The sequence below is a fragment of the Anguilla rostrata genome, chromosome 2 (genome assembly GCF_018555375.3).
Source record: "Anguilla rostrata isolate EN2019 chromosome 2, ASM1855537v3, whole genome shotgun sequence".
In the NCBI taxonomy this organism is placed as follows: domain Eukaryota; kingdom Metazoa; phylum Chordata; class Actinopteri; order Anguilliformes; family Anguillidae; genus Anguilla; species Anguilla rostrata.
In genome coordinates this window covers 26,491,466-26,516,750 of record NC_057934.1, presented here as the reverse complement: position 1 = coordinate 26,516,750, position 25,285 = coordinate 26,491,466, and the positions used below count along the sequence as shown (strand labels likewise).

At 37.4% G+C, this 25,285-nt stretch overlaps 1 protein-coding gene and 1 long non-coding RNA gene across 3 annotated transcripts in view; one reads left to right on the top strand and one right to left on the bottom strand.

Annotated features, from left to right (window-relative positions):
• Positions 1 to 9,196, bottom strand: part of LOC135247692 (angiotensin-converting enzyme-like) — a 108,167-nt gene extending 98,971 nt beyond the window's left edge. The window contains exon 1 of one of the 2 annotated variants that reach the window (XM_064321440.1): positions 8,808 to 9,196. In XM_064321440.1, coding sequence (XP_064177510.1) covers positions 8,808 to 9,017 — 210 coding nt within the window. In that variant the 5' untranslated portion in view covers positions 9,018 to 9,196. The remainder of the gene's footprint in view (positions 1 to 8,807) is intronic. The other variant, XM_064321441.1, reaches the window with a different exon arrangement.
• On the top strand, positions 2,814 to 8,441 carry LOC135247693 (uncharacterized). Its single transcript, XR_010328270.1, has 2 exons — positions 2,814 to 2,890; positions 8,229 to 8,441. It is a non-coding gene; the product is annotated as an uncharacterized LOC135247693 (long non-coding RNA).
• Positions 9,197 to 25,285: the final 16,089 nt, after the last annotated feature.

The following is a 25,285-nucleotide window of genomic DNA, read 5'->3' as shown; positions in this document are numbered from 1 at the left end:
ATATCCACCCTCAGATTTTACGCACTTTTGCTCAAGGAGTTGTCAGATGCAAATATTATTTCCTGTATGTGACGGCATACTGGATATAAACTATTCTAATTTAGTATTGGAAATGGTACAATTGCCTTGTTTCATTAAAGCCATTTTTCAAGTCTCTGTGATGCACACATCTGGAGTTATAAAGCTTTAAATAGGGTACCCCCTAAATGGGCAAAGATTGGGTAGATTTGGCATGTGTGCAAAGGGGTTTATAAATGGTGTGTAAGTAAATGAATGACTGTGTGCTTGTTTTAGCTGAACACTTGAAATGTAAACGACGCTTCTTGCACTCATGCACAATCTTGAACTGGTACTGATTAGCAGAGGTAGCTGTAAAATAGCTGTAAAAATCTTTCAAATGGAGAAATGAAAACCAGAAACAATGAAACAGATGACCTAGAAACAGACGAATAAATGAGCAATATTTAAAATCCTTAGGTGTCTTTAATCGAGTAGGGAAATGGCGCATTTAGAAATGAAATGCTTGTGTGATGAGGCTGGCATGCGGCAAGTGGAAAGTATACATAGTAACATTTGTATTTCATTACATAATCCATAAAAACAACACTTAACTCATTAGTATAGCATGAATTCATCTGTTTCAGTTTCACTTCAACCTCAATTCCACATTGTCTTTCATGAAAATAAACATCCCCAGTGCCCTTTACTTTCACCTCCAGAAGCCATCATCTTTGTCCTTAGAATGAAGTAGTGTTGTAGTCGAGACCACCTAATCCAATACTGAGTCAAGACCAAGACCGAGGGGGGGCGAGACCGAGACCAAGACCGAGGGGGGGGGGGGGGGGGGCAGACCGAGACCAAACCAAGACCGAGGGGGGGGCGAGGAACCCTGGATCTATATGTCAGAGTATGCTGTTAATAAACAGAAACATTAGTTTATAGTAGTTATATTCAACATATATATATTTATTTGAAATTTAAATTTTCAACAAAAGTTTAAATTAAAATGTAAATTTGTTAACTGTTGGCCTGCAGTAAAAAATAAAAATTAATTTAACAATAGAACAGAATATAACAACAATTTAACAAAAATATTTTAGCACAATGTCTGTAATGGTGCTTGCCTAAGTGAAAAGTTGAGATTTAGTTTAACTATTTTTCCATTGTGAAGTAGCTTGTAGTTTGGTAGACTAGTTTTAGATTAGTTTCCTCAACACTGTTGAAAGGTGAGTCTCTAATCAACCAAAATACAGATTTTACTAGATTAAATTTTTTTCAGTTGGCCGTGTGACATCATCTGTCTGTTGCCCTGCCTTGTACTCCTGAAATACAGGGAGGAAGAATCTATATGATTGTTGGTAATATGAACATCAATCACATCAAAAGAGCATTTCCTCTATGGAAAGTAACCCCACAGCAGGGGTTGCCTGCGGTACTTAAAATAAGCCAAGTTATTGGTTGCAACTGAAGAGGGACGTTTTACATCCAATCACAGAAAAAAAAAAAAAAAGCCCAGGCAGGTAATGATGTGTCACTGTAGTTGTGGTCTTGGCCGGTCTCGACCTAAAATTCCGAGTCCTCTCTCTCCGAGGCCAAGACAAGACCGAGTAAAAATGCAGTCGAGACCGAGATGAGACCAAGACCATCAAAATATGGTCTCGAGACCAAGACCAGTCTTGAGTACTACAACACTAGAATGAAGTATGGCATGAAGCGGTAGTTCTACTAATAAAGTTTATCTCTAAAACATGTTTCTGAAGCATTAGAACTGCAGAGCTGAGTGCTCTGTGATTTGTGTCCTAATTTCAGCAACTAATACTGTTGGTGATGGAACAGCCAAAATTTTGAGAAATGTAGTCGTGGTTGTCAAAAGCATATCTGGTTTGATTGTCATTGGTTCAGTTTATTTGAGAGACGCAAGTATCCACTGCAAAACAAACAAAAAAAAAAACGATCCTACGTTCATATATAAGAGTTATTTAATGGAGATTAAAGGGGGTGTTTTATAATGCCAATACACATCATTCAGGTTCAAGGAGTTAATCATAGCCAAAGACTGCTCTCTGAAAACTTACATATTTACTATTGTGCCCCCTAAAAGCCAAGTGATCCCAAATTTTACAAGGTAGTACCAAGTCAAAATGTCAAACTTTCACAGAAGTGTAGTATACAAAATTTCAGCCCGATTTGTCAAACGGATGAAGAGTTATAGCTAATTAAATAAATTATGTTCTTATAGCGCCACCTATTGGCAGAGAGGTGCCAAAATTTGCATTCTTCTTCCTGTAAGTAAAAATGGCCATGTAAGGGTAACGCCGATAGCCGGAGGCAAACAAACGTGGCAAAGCAGCAGTGAGGTCAAAGAACCCAGTGAATTTTATTTTTTTTACAGTGCCAGTTCCCAAATAAGCGCAAAATATATACAGTGAAGAAAAATACTAGAAAATAAATATTGTACCTAACAAAAAGAAAAAATAAGGAAATAAAAAGAAATGCAGTACTTCACAAAATTTGGCTATACCTTGTGGCCCAAAGTATACTATGCACGTTGAGTCAAGACTGCCTGGAGGAACTCTAAACTGAGAACTTTTTACAAGTAGCTCCTCCCCTGGCATGAACCATCATAAATTAAATAAATTAGCTTAGAACAGCCAAACTACAATAAATGAACAATACAGAAAACATGAAACCAATTACATAAATAATATATAACCTAAGAAAAGAAAATAAAGGCACTTGAAAAGATCTACACACAAATTATATATAAATACAAAAATTCTCCCTGTGAACTGAGACTGCAGTGGTAGCTGCCATCTAACCCCATCTACAGTACATTAGGTTGGTTTGTTCTCTTGCTCCGTTTGGCAGTGCATGGAGCTGAGACGCGGAAGTGAGTAGCCTACGATAAACATGGTTTTAACAGTCAATGAAAATAGTGGTGATTTGTGTTATTCAAAAAAAACAGTGAAAGAGAAACATTTACACGCTCGACATTTGACACAAACAGTAAAAATAACACACAAACACAAGATTATAAACTTGCACCAGCAGGCCTTATCTGATACAAGAAAAATAAATAATCACATTATCAGAACAGACATTGCCATACAAATACATAACACAAACACTGTTTTTCCCTATATGAAATAAGCCGGCATGTTGGGAAAACAGAGTTGCGCGGTCTTTAATGAAAATGAATAGCATAGGCCTAGCTTACGGGCTCATCATGGAATCAGCCTGTGACAGGCCATGCCCACAATTGATTGACATTTGATGGCCATATTTTTTTGAATAGTCAACATTTTTTATAATTATGTGGTGTTCAGAGATTATTCCAGCCTTATTTGCTGACGATAGGAAAAATAGCCATAGATTAGTTCACAAAAGTAGGTTTTGCTAAACAATTAAAATGTTGAAAGATTTTGGCATGCACATTAATTGGAAATATATGTTTGATTTGGCGAAACCCAAGGAATCTGGCAAATAAAGAATTTTGATTCTCGACACGGTTCAGGAGTTATGGCCAAAATGTAAATGGTTCTGTTACAGCACCACCATCTGGCCACTAGGAGTCATTGTGACAACCTGAGTAGTCGGGATGTAGAAATATACCTGCCAAGTTATATACCTGAAATAGCTCTACAATTTACAGTTTTTGCTGCCTGTTCTGTTTAAGGGAATAATAATAATAATAATAATAGTAATAAATGGAATTAATAATAATATAGGCAACTTTGATTTATTAAAAAAATAATGACAAAATAATTAAGGAATAAATAGAGAATATAAAAGGTCCATTTAATATAATGGTTTGAATTCTAAAATAATAAGACAACAAATAAAAACAGGAACCTGTAAAACAGAGGCATAGGTAGAAAATAGTATGTCGTCCCCCACTAAAGACGCAATATTGTGACCTCCAAGTTCCTTTGGGTGGGGGACAATTACTTGATGTCTAATGTTGGTGGTATGCATACAGTTAAAGGTCTGGCAAACTGAAATTATCATGAATTTTTTGCTGATGTGATATTTTTATAGAGATAAATAAAAATATAGCTGCAAGCAGCGATTCCCGGGGTTAAAATTGCATAACAAGAGTTGCCAAACACAAAGACTCTATGAAGGTGGAAACATGCTTTATAGATATATTCCAACTGAGATGTTGGACCATGCCATCAACTAAGGGACACCTCTGACGCTGTGAGTTTAAATAAATTTTTAAATATATTTTATATTTGGATTTTAATTATATATTTAGATCTGTATAGCATAATCTTGTGGTTAGATTGGGCTAAGCTTTTATAGCTGGAGTCTGGATCTAACTGTCAATGCACATATTAAGTTTCATAACTTTATGTCAAACCCTTTCAGAATTATTTGCATTTTAATGAAAATATCTGCAACTAAATATGGAACAAATATACAAGCATACCATTGGTTTTACATGTAAAGATGTCCCTTTAAAGATTCAGTGGTTATTTATTGTCTTGAACATTCTGATTGAGAAATATACACAAATAGAAAGCGGGGATAGGTACTTATAATGGCACAAAACACCACTCACAATTCAGACCAGTTTAACTCTGTTCAGTTTATTATGGTTTGATTGATACCTCCATTACCCAGTAGAGGACAGTATAAGCTTTCCAACAGTGTATCATATCTCTCATGTAATTTTTTTTAGGTCTCAGGCCCGCATGCAACCACTTGAATGGTTGCTTTGTCACAGCATTGTGCAGTAAACCATAACATTATGCAGTAATATACAAGCATCTGTTGCAACATAATTGGGTTTTTTTTCCTTTGGCTTTTGGAAGATTATACTCATTCTTCCAACTCATCAGTATGGCTAAAGCAAATTCTCTGGGGAGTGGGTCAGAAGAGGAGGAAACATGAAGTCTAGCCAGGATACATACGAAGACAAAAGTATTACTGCTTGTAACACTTCATTATTTATGGTGTGTCATATTTTTGATATTGTTATATTTGCATTGGTCATAAGAGACAACTATTAGACATTGCTAATAATGTTCAGAACGTTTGTATTGCGCCTAGGTGTTTGTATAGGGGCATACAATTTCAGTCTGAAATAAGACACCTAAGAAATTTAGGGAAATGCCTTATAATACATAACATATACATTTTTCCACACATTTATTGTAAATTAAAGAGTGGAACTTCACCAAACTGCCCAAAATGTGAAGACTGTATTGATACTAGGTCCCATTGTTTATGGGAATGCATTCACATGCAAGCATTCTGGAGGAAGCTCTGTGACAAGCTATCAGGAATACTTGAGCACACTGTAGATGTTAAACCACTCTTAGGATTACTGGTGGTCATATCTGTTACCTTGAAAATGCAAAAGAAACTTATCCACCCCCTTATAATGCTGCAAGGAAAGCGATAATGATAAGGTGGGTAGGGGACCAACCCCCCACTACTATTTTGTGGGAATCAATGACTTTATTTTCAAAGGTGAATAAGCATAATTTAGGGCATTGTGGAGAGAACCTCTGAAACTGCTGGGCCTGAATCCTGACCAGTGTACTTATCCTTGGCCTGGCAATATGATTATTTCAGTCCATAGCCTACAAATAGTGCTGTAGGTGACTTGTTGCACATGACCATCACATTAGTACACATTATTGCTGTACCTTACTGAACTATTTGCTGTGATGTTAACTGTGTTACTGTGATGTTCCCTCTGGGATGTGTTTGTTTCATAAATCATTTAAAAAATTAACTGTTTGTTAACGCCAGTAATTGTAATTTCCCCCTGAAAACCTGAACCAATTAACTGTTATCAATAACAAGAACACATCACTGTATGGATCCAGCATCATTTGTACTAGCTGAGGTACAGCAGATGAAAGTAAGCCCATATTCATTGCAGTTCTCGATTCAATATCACCAACCACTGGTCTGTTAGATTTAAGTGTGAATAATAACTCCCTCGACATAATATGTTCAAAACATTATGATAACAATAACAATAATAACACTTCTGCTAAGAACCAAATTTCACCCTCAACTGTGTTGAATCACAGTGAGGCCTGGGGACGATGAGATGGGGTTTAATGTGATTATTGAATGGGATTTGTGAGGTATTGAGAGTTTGTTCACGTGTTCTCTCCTTATTCTCTCAAAGCCAGAGGTATGTTCATTCATTCATTGTGGCGCATTAATATTTTTGTCTAGTCCTTTGCCACTATGATCTGGCATTTTGTGATCCACTGTTTCTATTCCTGTACAGTTGAGGCTAAAAGTTTACGTACACCTAGGCTAAAGATATTCAAACTCAGTTTTTCACAACTCTGCACATTTCATGTTACCTTACAATTATTAGTATTATTTTTTTTGATTTTATTAATTAAGTCAATTAGGGCATCTACTTTGTTCACATCAGAGGTAACTTTAAAACAATCGATTAGAGACAGATTAATTTCAGCTTTAATTCACTGTAGTATATCAGAATTCCAGTGGGTCAAAAGTTTACATACACCAAGTTGACTGTCTCTTTAAACAGTATGGATGATTCCAGAAATTGATATAATGAGTTTTTAGAAGCTTCTGATTGGCCAATTGCCATAATTGGGAGTTAATTGGCACCTGTGGCTGTATTTAAGGGCCTACCTTTAGAGCCACTGCCTTTTTGCCCTTGATACCATGGGAAAATCCAAGCAACTCAGCCAAGACCGCACAAGGAAGAAGCAACTACTCCAAGACCGTCATAAAAAAGCCAGAATGAGGAGATCAAGTGATCACCAGGACGAAGACCTAGTCTTTTGGAGGAGTGTTCTCTAGTCAGATGATAGAAAAATTGAACTGTTTGGCCATAATGATCAGCGCTATGTATGGAGGAAAAAGGGTGAGGCCTTTAATCTGAAGAATGCCACCCCAACTGTAAAGCATGGGGCGGAAGCATCATGTGGGGATGTTTTGCTGGAAAAAGGACAGGTGTACTTCAGAAAATAGATGGAATCATGAGGAAGAAGGATTATTTAGAAATACTGAAGCAACACCTCAAGACATCAGCTAGAATGTTAAAACTTGGTCGTAACTTAGTCTCCAGCAGAACAGTAATCCTAAGCATACCTCCAAAATTGTAACACAATGGCTTAAATACAACAAAGTGAAAGTATTGTAGTGGCCATCACAAAGCCCTGACCTGAATCCCATAGAAAATATGTGGACTGACCTGAAAAAATGTGTCCGAGCAAGGAGGCCCACAAACCTGACTGAGTTACACCAGCTCTGTCAGGAGGAATGGGCAAAAATTCCGGCGTTGTATTGTGAGGAGCTTGTGGAAGGCTACCCCAAACGTTTGATTCAAGTTCAACAATTAAAAGGCAATACCATCAAACACTAACAAAGTGTATGTAAACCTTTGATGCACTGAAAATATGATATAGTACATAAAAGCTTATAAAAAATAAATCTGTCTCTTAGCTATTATTTTTAACTTGCCTCTTGAAAATAAAGTAGATACCCTAATTGACTTAACACAGGGAATGTATGGTAACATGAAATGTGTGGAGTTTGAATGTCTTTTGACCTCAGCTGTATATGCTGTTATACAGTAAATGTTTGAAAGGAGCTGATGGCTCCCTGCTTTCTCTTTGAGGCCTTTATTTTTAAATTATCATTGGGAACCCTCTTAAGTAATTTGAACAACCAGTGTTGTTTGATCTATTGCCTGTCTATGACCAAAGGCAAACTGTGCATATGCTGAATTAATTTATCTGAGGGCTCTGGTCTATGTGCATATGTGGGGAAAGCAGAGGACCATAGACTACATAATGCCACATAAAATAATTAATTTTCCCTAAATCATTGCGGTAGGGGTTTCTGTAATGAATTTAGTAGCTATGCTCCAGCACATTACAGCCATATATCACCACGTCCCTAAAAGAAAAGGAAATAAACCTGCAAAAAATTTTACTTTACAAAAGTTCTGTATACTAAGTTCTGTATACTATGTAAAAAGAGAGGACTGCAGACACCTCAGTGGCTGCCACCTCGAATAGAAGTCAATATATAATTTTGCTTGCAATGAAAACAGTCCACGGCTTGCCTTTCTGTTACATCATAGCCATTTTAACGAAAGAATGTCTCTTTTTTGTAAGCTGAGTTGGCTCTAAAAGCAGTGTTGGCAGAATTAGCAGGTGTAACAGTCAGACTACAGAGGTGGTCAGTGCCTGCTGTGTGTGCCTGGTTCCCTTCAGATTCAGTGAGAACAGACGACTACACCTCCTCTGATTCAGAGATTCAAGTAAGGAATCCCCCACCCCATCTGCTGAGGTCTGCGTTGAATCCCCTGCACCCCCTTCTTCAGACAGATAGAGGTTTTCAAATGTGTAGATATCTGCACCAAGTGCATTGAAGCAACCTGTACGGAATCTGGCCTGCATATCTGTATAATTAAAACAATGGCAGAATCTCCTTTCTTTAATTGATTCCATAGGTTTTATAAAAGCTCAGCTCCATTACTTCACCATTTGAATATTTCAGTTCGAGGTATGAGAGCTCAGAGTTTGATGATTGTGGTGCACAACAGCTGTCAGGACAATGGGCTGAACTCAGATAGTGTCAGTCAGCAGCGGACTTTGACACTTCAGCATACTGGCTGTGAGTAAGGAGGTTAATTAGTGTTAAAAATGTATAAAAAATGATCAGGTGTGTAGACCCTACTCCACAAATGAATATGCGCAAATGAATAGCCTCTCCTATGTATATATGAATGGAACCCCTCCTTATGACTGAACCCATGCAACAGCCCTAAAGACAGAAAACTGGAGGCTTACCTGTAGTTGGGAGTTATGGTCAGTCAGGTTAGTGTTGTAGTTCCAGCTGGCATTTGTGCTATAGAAGAAGACTTCTTCAGCAGTGGTATTGTAGTCACTCACAAACTTTTCTGCCCCAACCTCATCTGAGGTAAAATTCCCAGGGAGCCAGTGGGGTGGCAAAGCATGGGAAACTCCCAGGATGAGCAGTAATAATGCTGCCCAAAACATTCTGCTTCTTCCCTCTCAAACCTGAATGGTAAGAGAAATTAAAGTTAAAAAAAGAAGTCTGAAAATAAAAGTCTTGCTGATGTGTGCACAGCTTCTTGGCTGGTTTATGAAATTGCCCTCTAGTGAACAGGCTGCCCCCCCCTGCCTCTCCCTCTGTTTCTCATGTGCTGCTGAGCCAGAGCAGGCACCTTTTAAGTGCCAGTTTAACCCAGCCCACACTTTCTGCAGCCTTCCCCTCACAAATCCACAGCAACATCCCTTAAGGTATGTTTCCCTCTCTCTGTCCCTCCCTGTCTATCAACCAGTCTCACTATGGATTCCCACTAAGTCAACGACAGGAACAATAAGAATAATAAGCCACAAATTTGCTCCGCAGCTTCAACAGTTGCTCCTGTCCTTCAGAGATAAGCTTTCCACACCATTGCTGGCAAGAGATGGGTCTTCAATCACTGTTCTCTGGGTCTGACAGTCACTTCTGGATTCTGATTTCTGGGTCTGGAGGAGATGAGAAAGAGAAATGGCGTGTGTGTGTGTGTGTGAGAGAGAGAGAGAGAGAGAGAGAGAGAGAGACAGAGTGAGAACTGAAGGAGGGGAAGGTAGTCTTGCAATGCATGAGAGCGCAAATGCAGAGGAACTGAATAAAACGAACTAGGGTGCATCTTGAGGTGTATCCTGCTCAGAATAAATGCTGATATTGGCAGCATGTGAATTAATTGGTATTTAGCTTAAAGTAACTATCTATCTCTATCTATTGCCGAATTAGGTAACACAATGGGTATTGAGCCTATTATTATATTAATTTATATTATTATTATTATTACTATTATTATAATTTATGATTAAAGAAATCACAGTGACTTGAAAGAATTGAGGAAATATTGGGTAGCATTGCTTTGAAATACATCTTATGTAATTTCGGTGAGGCAAGATAGCCTATATTGTTTGTAGTATCGTAACTTGGCGTCATTTTGATATCAATACTTTTGAGTAACTTGGCATTTTTGTACGTTGAAAACGTGTTTTTTATGAGATATAATTTCTTTTTGCAAAGCGTTTTATTATGAGAGTGAGAAATGCGAAGTGACCCTGTAAGAAACGGTTGTGGATTATGGCTATCCTTGTGTGAATTTGTAGCCTACAGTCTGATGAGCGTGTACTGTTTAGCAGTTTCGGTTTGCTATATATGTAAAACAGTGGCTGTGACAAAGGATGCAGTGGCGTAGGTGTAAACGCAACAGAAACGCAGGTGAAATATGGCTAGTGTATGTCCTCACGGATTTGACGGCCATTCAACGAGCCTTGATTGAGAAAAGAATCAGCAAGCCCGTAGAATTAGAGCTGCCTAGGTCGCAACTTGTGTACCCTGCTGTCCTGCTCCGTTGTCTGTTATTTCGTGGAGATGCACTTTTCGTGTTTGTAAGGTTTATAAGGCATTTTGATAGGCTTATCTGCAGGTGGGAATCCTCTTCGCTGTTTTGCTAAGCTAGAACCGGGAAACTTGATAGTGGAGAACAGGAACAGACGCATATGTCCCAGCAGGCTTTGCGTATGAGAAAATAACAACAATGTGAGAGAAATTAGGATGAAATGATGAAATTGCGTAGTTGAAACAATACGTTTTTAGCAGAATGGGCATGTAGGTGAAGGTTGACATGATCACAGACTATAGTGCGGAGTAAATAAAGTGACCATGAGCGAGCTTAGTTTCCTTATGGAACGGTATATATAACAGTCGCTATAAAACAATAGCTGTTAAAGTGGAGGGTTAAGTAAGGTATGAAATCTATTGCACTCATGTGCTTTTCTCATGTTCAGTACTAGTAGTTATACTTATGAGTGAGTCATGATTTTAAATGTAATGTTTTAATGGGGAGTTGCAGAACATACACGTATGTATACGTAGTAATTGTTTGTATGTGGCTAGATAGAGAACAGGGCGAGGTAACATGAATGTGGAAACGTGGCGTTTGCTGATAAGAAGGTTTTGTACGGTAGCCAAACAGGAACATTTCCAAACGTCGTGGACGGTTGAATATTGCTGTAATGTTGTCGCATCCCCATTCAAGAAAACATCACATACTGTGGAGTACAGAAAAACATACGCAAGTTAATAATTACACATTTAGGTACTGTATCACAGCGTGATCATGATTTTGCAGAACAGGGCGAGGCAACATGAATGTAGAAACGTGGCGTTTGCTGATAAGAAGGTTTTGTACGGTAGCAAGTGAAGAAATATAGTTAGTAGAAATGGCACAGTGGTGAACTGGTGTAATTTTTAAATAAAAGGAATACATTTGCCGTCATGAAATGCATATGGGTGGCCGTGAGTGAGTTTTGGTAAAGCAAATATAAGCGTAAGAAAACGTTAGTGTAAAAGAGGAAATTATCTGCCTGAGGGCGAGGCGGGATTCAATCCTTCAACCGGAGGTTTACCAGTCTGTGACTTTGTTAGTGCAGCACCATGACATAGCTATGCAATGCGTGAAACATCATTAGCAAACCTGTCCGTGGTTTTAAAGAAGAACACAGGCCAGTAAGCACAGAAGAGCTCCCGCTGAATCCATATGGCTTTGCAATATTGTAGCCGGTTAATAACTGAACGTGTAGACGGTACGTCATAATGCAGTGTATACGTTCGGTGAACGGCGCAATAAGATATGGCGCAAAAGCAATAATTGAGAAGAAGTAGACAATTATTAGTGAGAGTAAAAGCAGGTTAAAGAAACATGTCCCTAGCTGGGCTTGAACCTTAGACCCCATGTTCCCGAGATTGTAACCTTACCCACTAGGCCACAGACAGATTAGCTGTTTAAGCTGGAAATGTAGTAAACTGGAGTAAAAAGGTATGGGTATTTTGCATGTGTATGCGAGTTTTTGATTGGGTCGTGAGGGTGAGGATTTGGCTGATGTCGGTAAAATGTCCAATGGGGAGACATGTTGTTAGTGGGATAGGCGGCAGGAAAAATAAGAATGAGAAGAAGAATGAGAAGAAGAAGAAGAAGAAAGAGAAGAAGAAGAAGGAGAAAACGCAAAATCCCCTTAGTTTGGGGCTTTATTGTGTGGACATGTGAAGTTGTTTATGAAATCTGTCTGTTGAAATGGGGTCAGAATGTACAGAATTTAATGTTTTTAAGGGCTGAGTGTCTGTGGCTGTTGTGGTTATTTGTGTGGGGAACCCTGAAAAGTGCCAAACTCTCGGTGCTGTATAGGTATGGGGCATGCCAAGGCGTAACTTGGCGGGATGGCATGCCTGCCATCCCAATGAAAAAGTTTGCTGGCCCTCTCTTTACACAAGAAGAGATCAGCATTGGTTTCTATTTATTTATAAAGCCCTTCTGTGTAATCTACCCCTTCATTTGTCATCACTCCTGGACTGGAAAAATTGGAAATCGCTACACTCACTCTCAGGACTGGCTAACACTCCACATTCCTCAAACTAACTCGGAACTAGGAAAGATTGCTTTTAAATTCTGTGCCCCTCACACCTAGAATGAACTGCAAAAAAGACTTAAATTGAATTCCATTGTATCACTGGGCCATTTTAGATCCCTGATCTTAGATTTGATCAGTTTGGATTGTAAGTATGTTAATTGATGCTTGTTATTATCTCTTTTATGCTCTTTTACTTCTTATACATCTTATACATATATGTGGGGTTACATTTTGGTATGTGTCCATAAATGAAGAAAGAATGTCAAGTAATTGAACCAAATTAACACAAAGACCTCAAGCCAGCTCATACATTTTTATTCAGGCCACTTCCTTCTTGTCTTCATAATGCTTTTCACTTTGAATATTTTATGTAGCAATGATGTACGCATGTGGTTTTGAAATAGTGCTTCCTTTTACTGCAAAATGTTATACTAAAAAGTGGCAAATAAAATGTTTGTCCAGTGACTGTCTGGTTCAGGGGTCTGTAACCCTGATCAGCAACTAATTGAGACCTAAGAAATCAGGTAAATTGAGGTGACTATGTTATCAGCTGCTATAATTGATGAATTAAGTGCTCAGTAATAACAAAAATCAGCAGGCCCTTTAGTTCCCCAGGACCAGGGTTGTAGACCCTATTCTAATTCAAGAATGAATTTTCTTCCTTGAAATGCGGCTTATGATTGTGTTATTCCCTGGAGAAATTTCCATGCAATCTAGAAAGGGTTGTTGAATGATATATTCTCTAATACATGTTTAGTAAAGGTAATAAAAAGAAGGAAAGGGGCCATTTCAAGGGGAAAGTGTGGCAAGCCATTTAGCACATCCAACAGGCCATTCAGTTTTGTCGAAAAATTGTTTCAGACTTAAATCACAGTAAGTTTGATCTGAACTTTTTAGCTCTGGCTGGAGGTTACTAGCTGCACACTAAGGGCCTATTTAGCCATGAGATACATGCAGGCAAAGTCTACTTAATTCCAAAAATTGCAGACCAGGCAGTTTAAGCCAATTTATCTAGGCACATTGTGCAGAGACTGAAGGTGTGTCTCATGTGACCAAGATAAGTGCATTCAGACTGAGTTAAGCATATTGTGTCCACGTGCACTTTATGCATAAATGGCTGGAATATCTGGTGTGCTCCATCAGGGAATGTTGCATAACTACAAGGGGGTTCAATGTTTTATTATTTTATTAATTTATTTGTATTTCATGTACAGTTGAGGCCAAAAGTTTACATACACCTAGGCTAAAGACATTCAAACTCAGTTTTTCACAACTCAACACATTTCATATTACCATACATTTACTGTGTTAAGTCAATTAAGGTATCTACTTTATTTCCATAATAGTTCATTTCAAAATAATAGCTAAGAGACATATTTATTTCAGCTTTAACGTACTATATCTGATATAGTGAATTAAAGATGAAATAAATCTGTCTCTAATAGATTGTTTTAAAATTACCTCTGATATGAACAAAATAGGTGCCCTAATTGACTTGCCAAAAGAAATGTATGGTAACATGAAATGTGCGGAGTTCTGAATTTGAATATCTTTAGCATAGGTGTATTTAAAATTTTGGCCTCAACTGTAGAATACTTAAAAAGGGACTTATATTTCTAATTATGAATCAAATGTACACAATATTGTCATTGCTCACTTCCAAAAATGTTTTTCATCAGCTCTGATTGAGTTTGTAATTAAAAAAATTAAAAAATAATGTACTTCTGTCAATATATGACCTAACGTCTGTTTAACTAAGGAATACTCAATAGTTTTTTTCAATCTAATAAATTGCTTAATAGAATGAGTTAATAATTAGCACTGAAAATGCTACATTCATCCTACTGTTCACTGAATTAATCTTGAATATTTTTGCCTCCACATCTCCATCTCTTGTACATTTGAACCAGTGTTGGCTGTTTGTGTAGGCACTAAGCCAAAGGAAATTTGAAAATGATCATTAACTCTTTAGTAACCAACAGAATGATATAGTTCTGGGGCTTGTTTCACAAAGGATTTGCAAGGATTATAACCTGCAGGTTGTTATATCTTATCGAAATGCTTTCACAAAAATGCATCACTCGCAAATGGCAAATACAAGTGCAACAACTACAGACCTCTGGCAAAACAATTATTTTTTCTCACAAGTGTAGCCTTTCCCCTGATTGTGTGGTGACTATAGAGGCAGGCTACAGAAATAATCTTCTAGGATCATGCCCACCTTTTTAATATCTATGGATATAATGAACTGATCAAACAAAATTGATTTATGCAGCATGAAATATTATGTTTATGACCTTGACAAATATCTTAGGTCAATCATTAATAGGAGCATGGCCGTACCAGTCTCACTTCAAGTGTTTCCTTAAAAAAAATAGTACATATATGTTTTTTTTTTTTTTTTTTAAGTAGGGTATAAATTATTTTGTTAATTTTGTTGGTTTGGAAGTGTCAGATTGTGAAAATCCAAGCCAGTTCCAAAAAACAGAGTTTAACCTTTTCTGTGACTAATTTTTACGTCAGTTGTTTTCTCAATCATTTCTCTTGAGGAAAAACTAGAAAATTTAGTTAACCATCAATAGTAGGGTGAGTTGAAAAATGTATGGTGGCACCAACATTTTTCAGCATTTTTCAGCTATTTGTTTCTATGCAGCTTAAAAGGATGGACCTTGACACAATTGGGGTTTTTTTTTGTAAAAACCTATAATAAATTATGAATTACAGTATTACAGAAACCTGTCCAAAATGCTTTTTGTCCATTATAAAGCATATAAATTTGCCCCTTTATAACATAGCATAACATAATATAATGGCAAGAACGGGCTGTTCAGCTCAACAATGCTCACCTTTTCCTAACTAGTGTTCTGATTTCCTACAGACTAGATAGTATCTACCACTACTCTAGAGTTTCTGCTTCTACTACGTGACCTGGCAGGCTATTCCACACATTGACTCTGTGTGAAAAAATTCTTCCTAATGTCTATATGGAATCTATCTTTTGTTAATTTCAATTTATGTCTGTCACGGATTGGCGAGGGAATGGACCCAAATGCAGAGTTAAAAAAACCCCAAGAACTCCAAAAGGGGAATACAGACTTTAATTACAAAAACTCAAAAACAGAAAACAGAAAATCCAAAGAGAAGCTAAATGGGCAAACGGGCAAACGGGCAAACGCTCAGGCAAGACACATGGAAACACAAGCGAAAACACAAGGAACCAGCACCGAGTCAGGGAAGAAGAAGACTTAAATAGACTAGACCCTAACAAGACACAGGAGGGCACAATGCACAATCAGACCACAGAGGGAAGGGATAACTAGACACAACTGAAAAACAATAATAGAATAATTGGAACCAATAAAACAATTAAGCAGGGGAAAGGAACAAGACTACCGCCACCTGGCGGCCCAAAAAAGGAAAAAGAGAAACAAGGCAGAACCATAACAATGTCCCCTTGTTCTACTAACAGAACTCAACATGAAGAATCTCATGTATTTCACTTTGTTCATCCCATTTATGAATTTAAAAGCCTAAATCAAATCACCCGTGAGTCTCCTTTTACTAAGCTTCCTCAGAGCTTTTATCTTTCATACCAGGAATCAATTTTGTTGCTCTTCTTTGAACTTTTTCCAGAGCCTCTGTACCTTTCTTGTAGTACGGTCCCCAGAACTGCACACAATATTCCAAGTGTGGTATAACAAATGTATTGTATAAGATTAGTATAATGTCCTTGGATTTATACTCAGTACTTTTGGCTATATATCCCAGCATCCTGTTGGCCTTTTTTTTACTCCTACAACACAGTGCCTAGAACCAGAAAGGCTTTGATCAACCATTACTCCCAAGTCTTTTTCAAAATGAGCACATTCCAATTTTGTTCCTCCCATAAAGTAATCCTGCCTAATGTTTTTATTTCCCACATGCAGAACTTTACATTTGGCTATGTTAAATTTAATTTGTTTCCGCCCACTTCTGGATTTTTATTTAAATCATCTTGGATTACTGTATTAGATTTTAAACTATTAACTGAGCCTCCCAGTTTTGTATCGTCTGCAAATTTGACTAATGTACTTTCTATGTCCCTGTTGAGGTCATTGATATAAATGAGGAAGAATGCGAAACCATTGTGACAGACTGTAGTACACATATCTAAACATGTAATAATTCACACGTATGTTTTTCAGTACTCTGCAGTATGTAATCTGTTGTTGCACGGGAATGGGACAACATATTACTATTATGAACACTTCATTGGAAACCTTTACCGCAATCTAGCATGTATTAGCTCACTGTAAATTTGAATGAGTATTTCCCATGCCGTTTCCATTCCATAAGAACAGCTAGGGCTGTTGGTTAGGCCCCAACACATATGTGCTGAGCATTATTAGCAAAGGCTAACAGATGTCTCTTATGAGCAATGGGAATATATAGCAATATCAAATGGTACACATGTCTTCCTTCATTTGAGGCATTTTCCAAGTCTCTATGATGCTCACATCTGGAGTTAAACCTTAAATAGAACTATGCGTACACTCTGATCATGGCATCTCTGAAACAAATACACGCTGTGTGTTACGCAGTTGGCTCTTCATTCATCTAATTTCACCACAAAAAAATGCATAGTATAAACACAAGGCAATATTTCTGAAGTAGCTTCATTTTGCATTCCCCACAAAATGACATTGGATAATTTTTTAATATTCCATATATCACCCAGCCCCAGTATCGTGCTCCATTGTGCCTCAGCATAGTTAAAAAGGCAGCATTACCAATGTACTTGTGAACATTTAAAAAGCCAGTGGCAGATGACCTGAGGGTTGGGTTACCCTTATGCAAAAATATTTAGGCATGTATTGAAAATAAATAGTGCAATACAATCAATACATTGTAATATATAGGTGGACCCTGCTTATATTCATTATATCCATAACCACAAATGAGAATATTATGTGAGATACATTGACATAATTTATTCATAAACCATACATTTTTATTTATTGTCAAATATATTGAAATAACACATAGACTATACATTGCTATGTATTTTCTGATATATTCTATACCATATATAACTGTAAATTGTGATACACTGAAATGCAATGTATTCAAGACCATACATGGATATGTATTATGAAAAAAATATATTTAAGTATCAGGGTTTTTCCTGGCTCAAAATAGAGCTTAGGGCATTTGTGTGACAGTGACTGCGGCCAGTCCAGCTTTACTCCTACCATCAACTCAATAAGCTGTCTCCCTGTATTTAGCTACATTTAGAATGTAAAGTTCTAGTCATCAAGAGACCACTACACTGCACTGAGATGTAGGCTATAAAAAATTAAACATTTGAAAAATTGGAAAAATTAAAATATTTATTGAAGGGTTACGTATTGCAATTCGGGGGGGGGGGGGGGTTATAGTCTGTATTGATGGATTTACATATTGTAATGGGGTTATTCTACAGGAATAGTGGCATTTAAAACTGCAATGAAATGGCTTGAAGTGCATTTTGTTTTAGTCACTCAAAGCTTATAATAATAATTAACCTTTTAACTTAATCGCCATATTTAAATATTTTTTATACATTCACTCAAAGAATACCTGTACTATCCTTTTTTGCCACTGGTGTTACTTGTACCCTACACAACATTAAAGGCTTTTCAGACTTTTGTTTCATTCTGCACAGATAGGCCAAAACAGTGTAGGTTAATACAGTAGAATCCACTTAATTGCATAGCGGATTATTGCATAATTCGGGGACTTCGAATTCGTAGAATTCCCAAATCCAAACCATTTCCGATTAAATTCCATTCTAAAGATATCACATATTTGCATAAACCACTAGCTCAGTGATAACCAACCTTTTCAAGCCCAAGATCACTTTTTATTCCAAAATGTAAGCCGAGATCTACCACTCCGAGATCTTCCAATTAAAACCCACTTACCACGAGTAAGACTGTTCACTGTATTTATTTTTGTTAATTTGTTAATTAATTTCTGTTATGACAGGCTTTATGTACGTGCATATATGGACCTAGGACCCCATGCTCCCAAGACCGTAACCTTAGGCCACAGGCAGGCCACAGGCAGACTAGCTGTTTAACTTGAAAATGTTTCAGAGTAAAAAGATATGGGTATTTTGCGTGTGTATGCGAGTTTTGATTGGGTCGTGTAGGTGAAGATTTGGCTGGTGTCGGTAAAATGTCCAATGGGGAGACATGTTGTTAGTGGGATAGGCGGCAGGAAAAATAAGAATGAGAAGAAGAAGGAGAAAACGTGAAATCCCCTTAGTTTGGGACTTTATTGTGTGGACATGTGAAGTTGTTTATGAAATCTGTCTGTTGAAATGGGGTCAGAATGTATAGAATTTAATGTTTTTAAGGGCTGAGTGTCTGTGGCAGTTGTGCTTATTTCTGTGGGGAACCCTGAAAAGTGCCAAACTCTCGGTGCTGTATAGGTATGGGGCATGCCCCCGCCAAGGCGTAACTTGGCGGGATGGCATACCTGCCAATAACTTTATTTTGTGCATTTTTGCCTAGATTTTATTTATTTATTTGCTTATTTATTTATTTATTCATTTGTCGGACTTAATTTATACCTACATTATGAAAATAAACTTTAGATGGTATTTTAAATGGTACATGTGTCTTGATTGATTTAAGCCATTTTCCAAGTCTCTGTGAGGCTCACATCAAGACTTATAAAGTCTTAAATAGAACACTACATAAAAAGGTGAGCCTTGGCCAGATTTGGCATCTGTGCAAATGGGGTTAAAGGTCTTTTACTTGTTTTTAAAGCATTATAAAGGTGCTTCGCACATAAATATAACAGTGATTGCTTATCTATACGTGTACCCAATGGAGCCCTAAGAGCCTCTAGTGCTGGCCTGCTCAAGAGTACAAAGGTAAAACATAAACAGAGAGTTTTTATGCCCCAAAGCTGTCGAGGACTCATAATATATCAGATTTGATTTTAGTTTTAAAACACAGCTGAAAACATGTTTACTGAGGATGCCTTTTAATTATTACATTTGTTTTATTTTGTATTTTTAAAAAAAATTATCCTATTTTATGCACATTGTCTTTTATCACTGTGTTGTTTCTGACTTCACATTTTTATTTAATTTGTATCTCAACATTTTTTATTTTGTCCGTTTATTTATTCTTTGCTTTATATTTCTATTTTCTAAACGCAAATGCTCTTCTGTGAAGCACTTTGGGCAAACCATTGTATGAAAACTGCTATATAAATAAAGCAATAATAATAATAATAATAATAATAATGATAATAATATGTCTCTATTACTCAAATGTATGGAAAGAATATCAGTAGAAAGTTATTCTTATATTCTTTCTAACCCCTAATAAAAGGGAAAAATAAGACCAGAAATATAAGGTCGGGTCAGAGTTTGTGGGGGACAAAACAAAAAACAAAAAACAAAAAACATTAAATACTGGTTCTAGAACAAAGTTTTATGGACAGATGAAATGAGTATTAACCTGTACCAAGTGTTGCAAAGAGGAAAGTGTACTGAAAGAAACAGGTTGATCACGATCCAAAGCATACAACCTTGTGAATCATGATGGACATATAGTTATGGATTGGGCATGTATAACTGCCACTGGAACTGGCTCATTTGTGTTCACTGATGATGTGACTGTGACAAGATGAATTCTGCAGTGTATATGCTCAGATCCAACCAATGTCCAAATACTGCTAATGCAACCAAGCAGTTTATGAGGGCCCAAAAGTGGAATTTTCATAAATGGCCAAATAAATTACCTGATCTGAATCCAACCTGAACATGCTTTTCATTTTCTGAAGAAAAGACTGAAGGCAACAAGCCCCCAAAACAAACAGGAACTGAAGAAGGCTGCAGCATAGGCCTGGCAGAAAATCGCCAGGGAAGATAATTAGATTCTGGCTATGGGTCGCAGACTTTAGGCAGTCATTGAAAGCAAAATAATTTGCAACCAAGTATGATGACTCATACTTTAATGCAAATAATGTATATGAATCAGTGTTGGCAAGTAGGGGAACTGAATCTAACAGATTTATGAGCTTACCTACCTTTCCCTGTAGCATGTGGTAACTACTTGAAAAACAATCAGCTTTTAAATAGCTAGTTTTTTAACCAAGTAATGAGGCAATATGGCAAAGCTACATTTCCCCCAGGTTAAACTGTGGAAGCAAGATTCAATTCAATGTGCTTTTTTCCTGTTTACATGTTCATAGTACAAATCCAATCTGTGCCACATGTGTGTAATCAAACAATTCACATGTGGTTAAAGTACATATTCTCAGCTTTTATTAAAAGGTATTTTTTATGCACTTTGGTTTCACAATGTATAGATTACAGTACTTTTTATACGTAGTCCACCAATTTCAGCTCCTCCAGCATCCCAGCTGAGGATTACTTCCTTTTCAGTCTTTCTCGTGCTTAAAATAAAACGAAACGCAATTGCGCTCTTGGTGTTAGCTCCCGTTCTCGGCCCAGAACTGTGGATAGCAGCACACCTTTAAGCACCTGGGCTGATTAGCTAACGCAGCCTAGGTGCGTGTGCTCTCTCCACCAGCCGGCACACAAAACCATATTTTAAAAATAATCTTTAATAAAAGCTGAGCTAAATCTTCACTTTAACCACATGCATTGTTTGATTACAAAGCTAAAATTGTGTAGTGCTGAGCCAAATCAAGAAAAATATGTCTGTCCCAAACATTATGGAGCTCACGGTATATTGTTTAAATTCTATGAATTAGTATTGCCCAATATTTAAAATGTTCACAATTTGGGAATTCTTGGTAATTGAATTAAAAATGCCAAATTCGAAAGTTTCCGACTAAATTCTTCTAAAACTATTTTTCTCTTCGATAACCTCTTTGATATCTTGTAACAAGGATCACATGATCAAAATCTGGTTAATAGCTATCTGATAAATAATAATAATAATAATAATAATAATAATAATATATTATTATTATTATTATTATTATTATTATTATTATTATTATTATTATACATTTTATTTATATAGCACTTTTTCAAATGCTCAAATATTCACAAAACAAAATCAAATGGACAAGTATGAAAAAGTTCAAAACCAAAAACTAGATAACTGTAAACATAATACAAGTAGCATATGAATTATAAAGTGAATGCTATTGTGAACAAATTAGTTTGACAACTTTTTTTGAAAGTGGAGAATGATGGAGACTCTCTAATATTTTAGAGTGGAGTTCCAGAGGGATGGGGCAGCAATGGAGAAAGGCGATGAGGAGTAATTTGAACTGATGAATTGGGAGCCAGGAGAGGTTTTTAAGGACTTTTTAATGAGTGATGTGGGATTTGGGATCAATGATGATTAATTCCAGCTTTTCACAGTTTAATTTGAGAAGGTTAGATTTCATCAAATATTTGATTTCAATCAGGCCGTTGTGAGAGTGGAGTGGGTGGCTGTAATAGATTTAGTGGCAATGTGGAGCTGGGTGTCATCTGCAAAAGGCTGAAACTGGAGATCATGATGACGGAAAATATGATAGAGGGGAAGCATGTTGAAGATAAATAGGAAAGGGTCTTGCACCGAACCTTGGTGGACACCATGGGAGACTGGGGCTATGTCAGAATTACAGTTGTTGATGTTAATAAATTGATGTCTGTCTGAAAGGAATGATTTAAACAGGATAATGCTTTGTCAGTAATGTTAATGGAAGAATCAAGCCAGGAGAGGATAATGGAATGGTCAATGATGTTGAAAGCTGCACTGAGGTGGAGAAGAATTAGAATACTAAGGGAGCTGGAAGCAGATGAGAGGAGGAATCATTTGAGACTTTGAGAAGAGCTGTTTCAGTGCTGTGCTGTGATCTGAACCACACTGAAACTGTTCACATAGATTATTAGAGTTTTTAACTCTGTGGCGTGTACGGTCACACTGGTGTTACAGCTTTAGAGTGGAACCTGAAACATACAATCACACCGGTGTGATTAGAACACAAGATTAGAACGTCTCTTTACGAATGACCCACAGTCGTCATTTTGGTTCTTTCTAGGACTAAACACATTTATTTTCCACAAAACATTGCACCAAATCAATTCTTTGGAATGCTGGTATGTATGCTATAGTCTTTATGTCTTTATGCTAACCAAGCTGTCAAAATGAGCAAACTAAGGGCTGACAGAAAGCAGAATATAATAATTTACAATGTAAAACATCACGGGTAAGTCCGCCAGCAATAAAAACAATTGACTAAATACTCCGCAAAGTGGAAAATAACTTTTATGTATTCGACCAAAGATAATAGTGATAAAGATCCACTTGCTCCCAAAATAACCTGTATAAATTCCCTATCAAGTCTTCTGGGAAAATTGTCAAAAACAAGTAAGTAATCTTTAAACATTATCATCTTTGATTGGACCAGAGGAGATTACATTACAGGCATTTAGCATACACTCTTATCCAGAGCGACTTGCATTGTATCCAATTATACAGCTGGATATATACTGGAGCAATGCAGGTTAAGTACCTTGCTCAAGGGTACAATGGCAGTGTCCTACCGGGGAATAGAACCTGCGACCTTTAGGTTACAAGACCAACTCCATTATACTACACTGCTGTCTAGTGGATTATATGGTAGTACCTGTGTTATTCGCTTTATTTCAGCATATCATGATCAGTAGAACTTTCAAAAAAGTACTCCAAAAACATGGTGTCCGACTTCCGGTTTAGCGTGACATGGAGTAACCACATTTTTCTAAAGCTCCCACTCGTCCGCTCTGCTTTTTACACTTTTTATCAGAGCTAAAAGTGAAAATTAGTTGTTAAATCAAGAAACTGAAAATAACTATAATTATGTCAAAACAGCTCAAAAACGCGGAAAAAACAAATGAAAACGAAGACGGTGATGCTAGCAGCAACTCCAAGGAACAGACGCCAGTTTCTTCTGGGCCTGAACCTCTAAATACAACGGACATAATGAAAGCAATTGATAACCTCAAAAAAAACATGGATACTCGGTTTAATCAAAGAAACTATTGCTGGGTTTGCTCGGGTTCTGAAGGAAGTGGATGTATGAGTGACCTCCACGGAACGAGACTCGCTTTGAAACACTTGAGAGACAGTACGCTGCCCTGACAACTGAGGACCAGCAGCTCAGGGGAAAAACAGAAGACTTAGAGTCTCGTTCAAGAAGGCAGAATATTAGGATTATTGGAGTTCAGGAAAATGAAGACCATTAACCCAACAGATTTTGTCTCACGGCTCATCCCATCACTGCTCGGGGAGAAAAATTTTAACAACAAACCAGTGAAGGTGGACCGTGCACACCGCACTCTGCGCTCCCCCCCTACAGCAGGAGGCCGTCCGAGATCCATTATTGCCCTCATACACCACGACTTGGTCAAAAAGCTGATTCTACGTCTCGCCAGGCAGAAGTTCCCACTAAAATACAATGGGTCGAACGTCTTAATCTATCCTGACCTAGGCCCAGCAATCATGAAGAAGCGACAGCGGTTCGATAAAGTCAGGGAGAGATGCATAACGAGGAATGTGAGATGTGGCTTCCGACACCCGGTACGCTTTGTAGTGTCTGTGGGAGAGGACATGGCCTTTTCGAGGATCCAGTAGAAGCAGACAAATACCTGGATGAGAAGGGGATACCACGCTGACTTGAGTATGTGTGTATACCTATGGTTTTTTTCTTCTATTTTTTTCTTTCCCTGGTCTAAACTCAACCAAAAAGCAAAGGTAATTGTGTCCCTCTCGCTCTAACTTGTTTGACTGGCTAGTCAACTTAACTGAAATAGCTTCTGCGGCCACTACTATTGTTTATACATCTCTTGAATCATTCAGAAAGGAGGACACATTAGAAATGTTTCTTGAAAGACAATATGCTCTGGAATCAGGGGGGAGATGGGGTCTTTTATACTAAACGTTATACGATGAAAGCACGGAAAGTCACATTGAAGTTAAGGGGAGACTGTTTCTCATAGGCGAGAGGGAGGGTAGTAGTTCCCCGGAGGACAATGTTGGGTATGTTTATGGGTTCCGCTTTGTTTTTGTTTTTTTCATTTTGTTTTGTTTCCTATGTTCAAGTTGTTTACACATGGCATATCTGTTGGTGGTGGAAAGGAAGATTGTACAGTTATTCAGTTATTTTGTATGCCGATTACTTTGCTCACTACATTGGTTAAAAATGTCAAATAATAATAAAGATACTAAGACCACGTCCACAAGGTTTCTGAGCTGGAACACTAGAGGACTTAACCATCCAGTAAAATAAGTTTTTGCACATATTAAAACTTTAAAGGAGTAACATGGTGGTTTTCACAGTTTCTCGGTTTTACGTGCTATTTGCACAAGAGGCATTGAAGAAACACGATGAGTAAAGTATTAAATATGCCCGTTCTTTATTTTTGGAGAAATATGCGTTTTAAATTTATCATCCTATTTTCAACCGGTTGAGAATGTTCTTGACTTGGTGCATCACACGTACAGTAACCACTCCCCTTTCCACACCCCGTAAAGAAATCTGGCTGGACACACCGTCCTGCTACAAGTGTGCTGTGACGTTTAGGCAGCAAACAAAAAGGCTGAATCATTTTGACGTAATTTACATAGAAACTATACACTCAGATTGCCTAATTTCACTCACTGTGGCCAAGCGGAATCGATAACGTTTCAGTTAATTCAATCTTCTACTGGGAGTTATACCATTTATTGAGGGTTTGACAGAAAATTTTGGTGCCGCTGACTATAATCCAATGTTTTTCACATTTACCGTTCGATTGAGCAAGTACCATTCAAAGTACATTTTTATGGGTTAGTGCTGTTCGATTGTGC